The sequence below is a fragment of the Salmo trutta genome, chromosome 2 (genome assembly GCF_901001165.1).
Source record: "Salmo trutta chromosome 2, fSalTru1.1, whole genome shotgun sequence".
Classification (NCBI taxonomy): domain Eukaryota; kingdom Metazoa; phylum Chordata; class Actinopteri; order Salmoniformes; family Salmonidae; genus Salmo; species Salmo trutta.
The window spans coordinates 61,550,670-61,562,076 of NC_042958.1; the positions used below are offsets into that span (position 1 = coordinate 61,550,670).

General features: G+C 43.1%; 2 protein-coding genes across 3 annotated transcripts in view; both read right to left on the minus strand.

Moving 5' to 3' along the window:
• Positions 1-1,964: 1,964 nt before the first annotated feature.
• Positions 1,965-5,124, minus strand: crp1 (C-reactive protein 1). 2 transcript variants are annotated; one of them, XM_029710019.1, is made up of 3 exons: positions 4,954-5,124; positions 4,353-4,410; positions 1,965-3,931 (listed from the first exon to the last, which is right to left on the minus strand). In XM_029710019.1, exons 1-3 carry the CDS (start codon positions 5,011-5,013, stop codon positions 3,321-3,323), a joined length of 729 nt encoding a protein of 242 aa, XP_029565879.1. In that variant the 5' UTR covers positions 5,014-5,124; the 3' UTR covers positions 1,965-3,320. The 2 variants fall into 2 exon arrangements, with proteins under 2 accessions (XP_029565879.1, XP_029565887.1); XM_029710027.1 differs by lacking the exon at positions 4,954-5,124 and adding an exon at positions 4,552-4,870.
• A 59-nt stretch (positions 5,125-5,183) lies between these two features.
• The window catches only part of stub1 (STIP1 homology and U-Box containing protein 1), a 6,750-nt gene continuing 526 nt past the window's right edge, over positions 5,184-11,407 (minus strand). Inside the window, exons 2-8 of the mRNA XM_029710004.1 lie at positions 10,194-10,430; positions 9,761-9,959; positions 9,184-9,349; positions 8,749-8,827; positions 8,502-8,558; positions 7,309-7,425; positions 5,184-7,011 (exon numbers count right to left, since the gene is read on the minus strand). Coding sequence (XP_029565864.1) covers positions 6,886-7,011; positions 7,309-7,425; positions 8,502-8,558; positions 8,749-8,827; positions 9,184-9,349; positions 9,761-9,959; positions 10,194-10,307 — 858 coding nt within the window. The 5' untranslated portion in view covers positions 10,308-10,430 and the 3' untranslated portion in view covers positions 5,184-6,885. The remainder of the gene's footprint in view (positions 7,012-7,308; positions 7,426-8,501; positions 8,559-8,748; positions 8,828-9,183; positions 9,350-9,760; positions 9,960-10,193; positions 10,431-11,407) is intronic.

Genomic DNA, 11,407 nt, shown 5'->3' on the forward strand with positions numbered 1-11,407 from the left:
ATTTAGGATTACATTTTGTCTTATGAATCTGACAAAAGCAGGATAAACATCCACGTTTTAATGGAATGAACATTTCTGCAAGAAAGCTCTTTAGAAAAATATCCATCTGTTCAATGGACACGTGCCAGAGCTCACCCAGATAGCTCGGAGCACTGTCTTGCGTATGCAAATATGTTTTGCCTGGAAATCTATTTGGAGTTGCTCGAAGGAATCCAGAACGTGCCTCCTTCTGTCTTCCCCACCGGCTCACGCGGGCCTCCCTCACGCCGTCTATGTCCTCTCGCGTGGAAGACATTTCACCAGCTCACACACGCAGGGACGAGCAGCGTGCACCGCACCGCCTCGGATGGCCTAACCATGGGCGATTATGCGGATCTCACAGGCCGCCGCTGCTGGCTCCCTCCGTCTCGGCGAGCAGGACAAGGCGCCCCGCAACGGTTTGCTCAGTTGTACAATACACGCAAAAGACCCCATTCGAAGGACAGCGAGTACGTAATTATAGGCCTACTGTTTCACTAGATGACCATAAAGAGGTGAAAATGGCTCTACAATAAATGTTTAGGTGTTGTAAGTAAACCTAATTTTAAGGTAAAATGTTCAGAAATGGTTTAAAAATGGTTCGAAACATTAATATGGTATTAAAACTGAGACCAGGTTGTATATAATCCTATAAAATAATGTTTGAAACAAATATGCTGATAGTTGATCTTGTATAAAGGGTTCCCAATGGTGTTTTTGTCACTAAAGCCTATTCTTATTATGGAAAATATGAAATATACTGCCGAACAAGAACACACAAATTTGACTTTTGAGATGTTCCAAATAGGCTCACTGACTGCTGCCATAAACCTTCACTTCAGTACAAAATAGGCCAATATAATGAAATGTTCAGAAATATTCCAAAATATTCCTACTCACTAATCTCTAGTCTCCTGCAATATGGGATGTATTCAGAGTTCATTCATAGTTCATCCGATCTCAAAAAGTTCAAAAACTTGACTTAACTTGAAAGTGAATCAACCATGAGTAAAAGTAAAGAGGATATGGTGATATGGTGTGTATGGGTTGGGGGTGTAGTGTGATGGGGGTGGTGTGTGTGTGCGTGCGTCTAGGCTGGAAGGCAGCGAGCGCTCCTCTTGGGCATGGATGCGAGAGGAGAGAAAGGAGGAGAGGAGAAACAGAGATGTGTGGTTGAAACCAGAGGGCTGAGGAGCCTGCCTGGGCAGATGGTCCACAAAGGTGTTACTACACAGTGAGTGGGCAGCGCGATTGATGCATTGCAACATTCAAGAAGGTGGAACATTTGGCTGCTGACCCGCAGTCAGAACTCATTCGCCCTCCCCTCCTTATTTAGCTGCTGCTGCTGAGAGCCGACGGGGGATTGGGTCCGAATAAACACACACAAACTCGGAACGCCGCACTTTCTCACCCTCTGGGGGGCCTAGGCTGTATGTTCACTGGAAACTCCTCCTTCCTCTCCAAAGAGGTCAAGATGGAGGGGGGGGGGGAGAGAGAACGGGTTCATAGTGCCACAGAAGAACAACAGGCAAACTAACTAGAGCACATAGCTGCTACTAAGTCAGCACAGGGACTTTAGACATGCTTCCCCACTGGGCACACACTGGTTGAATCAACGTTGTTTCCACGTCTTTTCAATGAAATTACGTTGACCCAACATGGAATATACGTTGAATTGACGTTGGTGCCCAGTGGGTTCTTTAAGGTCAATGTTATCAGGACTACACCCTACACTTCATTATTGGCGCAGTGAACAAATGTCTTTACTGTTCATGTGGTGTTGCTTTTTAGTGTGAACATCATTCACAACATATGTTATTACACATGAAACAATGGCTAATTCATTTTAGAACAATTAAACAATGGCACACTATACCACCACTACTTTACCTTGTGAAGGTCTCACCAGCAATTGTAGGTAGAATACAAAGTGGATGCTCAAAATGTTCAAAGACCTATTTTCTCTTTAATAAACACACACTTTTAGTTATGCACATGCCAAGATCTGATTTCAGACCCAAAAAGCATTCTTACATCAGTTTAAACATTGAACATTTATGAGAGGGAGTGTGATAACCAAAGGCAACATTATGGCAATAGCTTTTAAACATCACAATTGCGGTTTGTCTCAAAGCACAGTTAAATTATTAAGTATAGAAATAATGAATCATCCTTCTCTTTCAGCTTTCATTCACTCATCCTGTTTTCCATAAACAATTGTCAAAATAGTGGCAACATTGTTCATATTTAAGAATACATTCAATATCAAATAATTTGAAGGAAGTGCATGATTTTAACATTGCAGGTCTAAATGTAAACAGTTTAAATTTAGCCATTTGTGGGAACAAAAGGAATTGAAATCTTGAGCACAAGAATGCCACACCATTTGGGCTCCCGAGTGGTGCAGTGGTCTAAGGCACTGCATCTCAGTGCGAGAGGCGTCAGTCACTACAGACACCCTGGTTTGAATCCAGGCTGTATCACAACCGGCCGCGATTGGGAGTCCCGAAGGGCGGCGCCCAACGTTGTCCGTGTTTATCCGGGGTAGGCCGTCATTGCAAATAAGAATCTGTTCTTAACTGAGTTGCCTAGTTAAATAAAAAAATAAAAAAACATGCACGATCATGAAATGTATTATTTGGCACTCACTGATTAAAGAAATCAGCATATACTGCCACCTTGTGGTTAAATATGGTACATTCCATTGAAAATAGTGCTCACCAGCCACATGACAAATGTATAAAAATCCCTAGAAGCCTGGCATGAGACCACAAAAAAATGAAATCATGCTGAGAGCAATAAATAAATTGGCTCTGTAAGTAAACAGGTTAATTTGCATACTGTATGCAATTTGTACTGAACATTCATGATAATTAGCAGGCTGCAAGAGGAGACTAATAAACTCCTACTGTTAAATAGTAGTATACCACATTTTCACATCTTGCTTCATGAATTAACATAAAAACTGCTGGAATGCTAATAAAATATGGTTAATCTCACCATCCATGCATTAGGTGAGTGGACATACCGTATCTATCCTAAATAATTAGTTATAAAAAGAAAGGACCTTTTGGAATCAACTGGTTTTGACATTTCTGCATAGACTTTAAACATCACAAAATGTCCATCTTTTGTTATGAACAACTGGTATTTTGTGAGTGAACATAGTTAATTGACTACATAAGGCATGCAAGTGACTAGAGCTAGAAGACCAAATAAAGAAAAAAAAAAAAGGTCAGTAGCAGTCCAGCACAGACACACAAACAGGTCACATCCGCGTTCGCTCGCAACTCCACTCCGAGTCAGTCATCATCCACCACCATCACATTCCCGTTCAGCTGGTACTCGATGGTGGCCCAGTCAAAGATGTTTCCTTTGGTGATCTTATGTTCGTAATGCAGGGCTTGGATCTGGCTTCTGGGCAGCACATAGTCCCACATGTTGAGGTCAGTCACTTCCCCCACAAAGCTCTGCACTGCCTCCAGGTCTCCTAGGTGTTTGTCCGGGTCTTGCCCGAGGAGGACGGTCCCCTTGGGCCGGATGGAGTGGCCCGGCTTGTACACCTGGTAGGTGCTGCGGCGGCCGTCCACCCAAAAGGCGGCCAGCCCAGTATGGGACTCCCAGGTGAGGCAAAGACTCGTTCTGAATGTGGTGATGGGCGGCAGGTGGAAGAAGGCGCCGTCGCCACTCAGGTAGAAGGCAATGCGGCCGTCTTTCTCGCGCCACACGTTAAGCTCGTCGTAGTCGGGCGTGCGGTAGGCGAACAGGATGATCTGCCGCTCGCCCTCCAGCTCGGTGGCCACGCGCATGCACAGCGTGAACGCCCGCAGGCCCATCTCCTTTTGGGGGATGAGCGCCACGAAGCTGAAGTCCGTCTCATACGGGAAGACCAGCACCTTTCCACCCAGGCCAACTGTAAACACCACCACAAACAACATCAACTGTCTATTAGAGCAGTCACTGGAGAACATGGCAACAGTATTGTGGCACATTCATGGTATAGTCTGAATGGGAATTGAACCCGGGTTCCTGTGACTGTCAGCCCAGCACAGCAATCGTTAAACCAAGAGGTCCAAACCACTTGACCGTCACAACAGTATAAAAACAGCATGGCATGAGAGCAATCTGAATATGACTTTTCTCAGAGAAGTGCAAAATATTTTTCAAAAACCATGAGTTAATAGGGAATGTTTTACTTGAGGTATGCACACATGAGCTAAAGGATTTACTATTTGGGATCTTAATATTAGTTAAGCAAATAAATAATTACAAAGAAATAATCAAATCTTACATTTTTTCCCCCTGTATTCCATAGCCTACCAACCAAAACATACCTTCATTGGCTGAGGTGATGCCCACGATACCCAGGAGGAGTATGAGCCTGGCAGTTATCTACCACAACAAACGCATATCAGAATGGCAAAACATGCCACTACTACAGTCATTGTGAAAATAATAAATAGTAGTAAATACATCATATACTATAGTAACGTGCATATCCTGTTAACAAAACACTAACAGTGTTGCTCTTACCATGTTGATTTAAGGTTGTTATTCCACTGAAAGGTGATGATGCTAGCTCACTCTGTCACGCCTGTCTATTCTTAATGCCATGGGGTCTGTACGCCTCTTCCCTCCTAGTACCAGACCATTACATCACTTCAATGGACGGATGTGTTGACAATGGGCCCGGTGTGTGCAGGGGGGGATTGGGTCTGGTTGACACTGGCCTTTTTGTGTTGACTGACACGCCCGAGCGGACGGGCACACACACTTTCAGAACATGTGATTGTGGGTGTGTATCATCTATTAAGTAATTGAATGACTGTTTTGAGTAAGGGTGAGTTCTAGGTCCAGCAACCTCATTGTCTCTTGTGCTTGTACAATTTTGTTTCGACCGGTACTAATGTCTGATTGACAGGTTGATTTACTTACAACTCTTCTTTTTGCTGTCTTTTTGCTGTCTGTTTTTCGATTTCCCAACCTCCCTAGCATGGCACACACCTCAGATGCTGGAAGCAGCACCCCTTGGAGCAGGATAAGGACCCCTTGGAGCAGGTTAAGTGCCTTGCTAAAAGTGCTAGATGTGATCAAAAGTAATGTGCACAAATATTAGATGAACATTTCACAAGGAGACAAAAAGGAACAAACCAAGGTCACGTGTATAATTAACATATCTACATTTAATACAGTTTATTCTCAAGCTCTTCAGAAATCCTCAAAAAGCCAACCCCTCACCCCAACACAAAAACTGCAGTTCACTAAAATCACATACATTCTGTTGAGAAAGGGGACTTATGTAAACTAATTGAGGAAAAACTGAGAAATATCTAAGACGACTCTGTCAACAGCCGATAATTCCAAGCTCCTAGTCAAGGTACTGCAACACTGATTGTTGCGATTGTCCCCCTTCCAGCATTTCTAACCGTAGTTTTAGATCAAAATAGGGAAAGACACTGAAATGAGAAGGTATAGGAGACTCAAAGTATTGGGAACATGACTGCTTTCATCATTAGTCAGTTGTCATACTTACATTTGTAAAGTTGTTGTGAATACCTACTGCTACTGTATGGTTATAGTAAAAAGTAGGCATGTATGACGGGGCTTTTCCCTGTAATAGAGTGGGGGGAAAATTCTTTACAAAGCAGACCTGAATGCTTATAACAACCTGAGCAGACCTCATGCTTAACAATGTAGAGAGTCCATTGTCATGTCAAATGCATACTGTACCAGCGGTTGTACCGCTGGCCATCAGCCAAACATTGTCCAAGCGCACGCACCTATTGTTTTGTCTCTAATAACAGCAATTACAGCACAGTCCTTCAAAACAGGTTTCAACAACTTCAAACCCAAAGAGAAAGTAAAGACGATGTTCTCATATGATAGAAATGCAGATATCTGAACCATTAGAGGAAATAGAAACAACCTTGTAGTCTCTCTATGCAGCACTTTAAACTGATGAATTGTCTATCATTCAAATCTCATTTTTGGATGATGACAAGAATGCCATTTGGTACTACTGTAATAATACATACAACTCGTAAAATAAAATAGGTTTAATCTATTCACTCTCACTATATGCATACATTCAACATAGTATAACTGCCCGCTATGAGGGACCGATTATGCAATAGAGGACCGTTGACCATCGGTTGGAACATTATAGTTTGTATGATCTTGTTATAACTCTACATCACAGGCAACAACTTGAAGCAGACCGACTTGGTTGGTCAGTTTTTCTATAATACATTTCTCACATTTGCTATAATCTTGCATAAAAAAAAAATCCACACTAGATTGTTTGAAAAGTAAAATAACAATTTGGCATCAAATTGACCAAGACCACCAACACTGAATTGTGGGAAATAAGTCATTACAGTACAACTAACCCATTATGTTTCAAAAAAATTGAAGTAAACAAAAATACTGGAGTAAGAGTTAGATTAAAGGCTAATATTTTCATCGTTTGGGTAGATAGTGCCAATGGTTATATTTGAGAAGAGATTGGAAGCTTTACATTAGAGGGTTTTGAGACCAGCATGCAGTGCGATGTGTTCAGAGAGGATTGTGGCACAGAGAGAGAGGGGAAGAGAGAGACCTGAGAAACATGGCCCCCGATTCTGAGGGATAGAGGAAGGAAAGTGATAAAGAAAGATTTAGAGAGAAGGGGAGGAGAGAGAGGAGACCGATTTAGAAAGAGAGGAATCACCTAGAGTTATGGCTGTCATTTTGCAGTCCATAGTGTGACCCCCTATGTGTAAAGTGCAGGTCCAGGAGGGAGTGAATTCTGTGAATTCTGTCACTTTCCTTTTTTCTTGACACTTCTGGTGTGGATCTACGAGCCATAAGGGGTCGAGTTATGGGGGTTCAATAGTCCTCCACCCAACCGTTCTCCTGGATAAAGGCGTCGATGACCTCCTTCATGGCCAGGTTGGGGATCAGCTGGTCGTGAGTCAGAGGACTCCGGGTGACCGGGTCAAAATGGCCCACTCGCTACAGAGGACGGAGGAAAAATGGAACGATTGTTTGAGGTATTGGTGTAGCTGTGAGATGGTGGCTTTCATTATTATGCATTTTACTCATGGTTTACAGTTTGCTTTGGATAGCATTACCCCTGTGGGTGAGTGGTTGATCGAGTAGGAACGGCAAGTGTATTTATAGAAATCTAAATTGGTGGTAATTTAGCGGTAAGTGATCGGTAGTGTGGATAAAACAGTATGTCTATGAATGGGCAACAGTTTATCTATAATTCTGCTGAGTAGATGTCTATAAAAGGATGGTATACTGTACCTGTAGATGCTCCTCAATGTCCTTGCGGTCGTAGGTGATCCCACTGGGGGTGATGCAGGGCTCCCTCATCAACTCAAAGCTGATCTTTCCACACAGGTAGTCAGGGATCTCCCGCTTCTGTGGGGTTCACAAGAATAGACATGCATGTAAAATGATACATACAATTGTAGTCGGAAGTTTACATACACCTTAGCCAACTACATTTAAACTGTTTTTCACAATTCCTGACATTTAATCCTAGTAAAAATTCCCTGTCTTAGGTCCGTTAGGATCACCACTTTATTTTAAGAATGTGAAATGTCATAATAGAAGAGAATGATTTATTTCAGCTTTTATTTGTTTCATCACATTCCCAGTGGGTCAGAAGTTTACATGCACTCAATTAGTATTTGGTAGCATTGCCAATAAATTGTTTAACTTGGGTCAAACATTTCGGGTAGCCTTCCACAACTGATTTTAAATGTAGTTGGCCAAGGTGTATGTAAAGCTTCCGACAACAGCACACCTGAGAGTTCATCAAGGCACACTGGTTAAAAACCACTTCCCTAGACACCATCTAGATCTGGGTCATATTCATTAAGTAACAAATAGAAGAAAACTGACTGTAAAAGGGACAGACTACCTGAACTTGTCCAATAAGACATCCTCGTTTTCCACAGCAAAAAATTTTGCTACGGTGTGCCCTAATGAACACAACCCAGTATAGGGGTTTGAAACACCAATGTTGACAGAGGCAAGACAGTGTCTTCTTAACTGACAATGACAATTACATGTCCCAAGTCAACAACTATATATAGGCCCCGATAATCCTTCATAACAAGCCTCGACAAGCAACTTGAGGTGGTGGTTGCTGTAGAAACAGCTTGGATTGGAAATAGGAGGTGGAGTGCTAGTCTATTTTGGTAACCATAACACTGGCACATCTAAGTGTCAAAGCAAGGGGGTGGGTCAGACCCAGCTGATCAGAGAAACAGAGTGTGGACAAATTGTATGCGTTTCTCTAAATGAAATTGTGTGACATTTTATGAATACGATCTAATATGTATTGTTATTTCAGTAATGCATAGAGCTGTGTTGTGCTACAGCTAACGATAATGAATAATCAGTAAGATTTAGTGAAGTTAGTCTGGATTGAAGGTTGTTCACAATCGTAGTAAACGGTGTGTTCAACTAATTTAAAATGTATCACTCACTTTTCTCTTCTCGTCCACTTGTGAAAAGAGCTCCTCCATGTCCATAAGGAACTTGTCCTATTCAGGAGAAGAGCAGAGAGTTGGGTGAGGGCTAGCACAGAGCACTAATACAAACGCCCCTCAATATCAATGAGATATGGAGAAATAGGCAACATGACGGAAATTCAGTTACACGACACCCGTGCTCAATACTTTAAAAGCAACTGGTCCCTGCATATTGACATAGGAGGATGTAGACATAACTTACATGTTTTGATTTGAGCTTGACGACGTCGCCGCCACTCGGATTGTCCGCCTCTTTGTTTTCCCGGCAATCCGCCACTTCCCTGAGAAAAATATAAAGATGTAGCATTTCCTTAAATCACTCACTAAAGATCCCAAGATGAATTGGGACAGAAAACACACCTGCAAATTCTAATGCATTAACCAGACTTATTCCCCAAGATTTGCACCAACATCTCAACAATTTTATTATCACACATGATTACGCATGTGTAGAACACTGGGCAGGATATGTAGCAACTCATTTAATGTCATTCAAGGGGGTTCTGGCAATGAACCTACAGTATACGCAATGAACTTGTATGCTTCCCCATAGGAAATGGAATATCAGTGCAGGCGTTTTGCTCATACACTAGTATGAGTCTCTGTCTAAGAGCGTTGCTCCAGGTCCCTCCCTCACCTCTCCTTCTCAGCCAGGATGAGTTTGGTGAGATAGGCAAGCAGCTCGTTCTCCTGGTTGATGCGCTTCTCCTCGATGCTGTTCCAGCGCTTCTTTTTGGCGAGCCGCAGGGCACTTGGGATGTCGTCTCCAAAGTTCAGCCTTTGCTCCTTGGCCAGGTTGTAAGCTGCCCACAGAACGGGCCCAGATATCATTAATGTTGTCCATTGAAAGTAAGAGCTTAAAACTGTTATGAGGCCTCTTTTCCCCCATCTACAGATCTTAGCATTATACAAGAGAACATTTTAGTTGCACTACAACAATCAAAACAATTTCAGTTTAGTACCATTACACAGTACTTGGCACCTCTGAGGTTTAGTTAGATTGCAGCACATAGCATTCTAACTACCACTCAAAACAAAAATGCACATCAATGTTGTGTTGCAATACTGAGGGGGCCATATAAATACCATCCATATAATCATATTTATTAACTTTAAAAGACAAACTGAGCCTATATTGGTACTGCTACTCTGACTTTGTGAAGGCCAAAGCTTAATCTGTGTCCGGGAAACTGGCCCCGAGGGTTGATCCTGACCTCTCTGCAGGTTGCCGATGGCCTCGTCGTAGTTCTCCAGCTCCAGGTGACACTGGCCCAGGAAGAAGTGGGCCTTGACCGACTGGGGGTCCATCTCCAGTGCGTGCTTGCAGTCCGCAAGGGCTTTGTCATGCTGCTGCAGCTTCAAGTGGCACAGAGCCCGGTTGGTGTAGTACACCGCCACCAACGGGTTACGGTTCTGTTGGCAGGATGCACACAAAACACAAACATATTGCACAGGCTACTATTGTAAGGGTGCATCAGTCCAGCGTATAGGCTACTTTCTATACGTACATGAATCTATTCACAATAGGTGAATAAGTCAGTGTCAATATCTCATGTCATACCCTTTCAAAGCAAGCGGACAAGTCTAGCCATGTCAGCTACTACTACATCATCCGGCAGAAAAGGAGGGAGGTAGCTCGCTACTCACGATGGCTTTGCTGTAGCAGGTGGCAGCCTCCTGGTACTTGCGGCAGAGGAACAGCCGGTTGCCCTGTTCCTTCAGCTCCTGTGCCGTGGAACTCTTCTCCGGGCTGCCTGCCATCTTCTCCGGTGGCTCCGCGGCGCCTGCTCCGCGCTGCTTCCCTATCCTGTTCCCCGTCTCTCCGGCTGGCTAGCTGTCAGGTGAAAGAATGGCCAGGCCGTCTGTTCTTTGTCTTCTCACCAACTACAAACGAAAGATGGGCAGCGTCATGCAACAGTCAATGCCTTGCTGCTGCAATGCACCTGCACTGCATTGAGCGCTTTTGATGAGGTGCAGTCGCTGTGGCAACTCATAAATTGAGCAGCAAATCCATGTCAAGTCCCGGAAGTTAGCTAGGTCAAGACTATAACGTTAGCTATGCTTGCTAACGTTGGTCCATGTCGCAACGAAAAACATAAGGTAGTTAGCTAACCTAATATTGGACTAAAGGAGCCGAACATTACTCCTTACGCCAAGGAAGCCACAACAGTCAAATACTAAATTGCGGTACGGTTCTAGAAACATAAATCGCTCTACTTTCATATCACATCAAAATCATTTAACAAATTAAAAATACACACTGTCTGTACATCGTTTTAACCGGATTTAACACAGTTCCAGCACATAGTATCTTTCAGTGACAACACGTTTGTGTCTACCGTTTACACACAGGTGTTCCGAGACGCACGTAGTTACAGTAATTAGCAGTTTGTCTGCCCACTGTCTTCTGTTTGTTTCCCGTAAACAAGAGCTGTAACATGGAAATGTGCCCGTGAGGGAACCATAACCCTATAAAAAGGTGTGTATCAACTTAACCTTTTGATTTATTTTATAAAATGATTTCTCGCCGATGTCAATGTATTTATGCTTCCAAAATCGTACTGTTAATGTTCAGACTGAGCGTCGCTGCTCTTAACAAAACTTCACCCTACAGAAGACGCCTTCGTCCAATTATTTATGTGAAATGTACTGTAATGGAACTGTGAGTCATGGTCAAGGGCTAGCAACGGTGGTTAGCCAAGAAGGTAATTTAGCTAGCTAACTAACTAATCTTAAAGCTAGCTAGAGTGGACTTTCCCCACCATGAGTTTGCGGTTGACTGAACTCGAAATTATGGCAAATGTATAGTACTTAGCTACATTGCAACGTCCAAATCCCTGAAAACCTCACACCACCCCCCA

What these genes read in the sequence shown, in the direction of transcription:
- crp1 (XM_029710019.1), bottom strand. Translation starts at nt 5,013, where the DNA reads ATGCTAGGGAGGTTGGGAAATCGAAAAACAGACAGCAAAAAGACAGCA. An exon ending in AGACAGCAAAAAGAAGAGTT is followed by an intron (nt 4,411 to 4,953) that starts GTAAGTAAATCA and finishes TTGTTGTGGTAG; the next exon opens with ATAACTGCCAGGCTCATACT. An exon ending in CATCACCTCAGCCAATGAAG is followed by an intron (nt 3,932 to 4,352) that starts GTATGTTTTGGT and finishes TGGTGTTTACAG; the next exon opens with TTGGCCTGGGTGGAAAGGTG.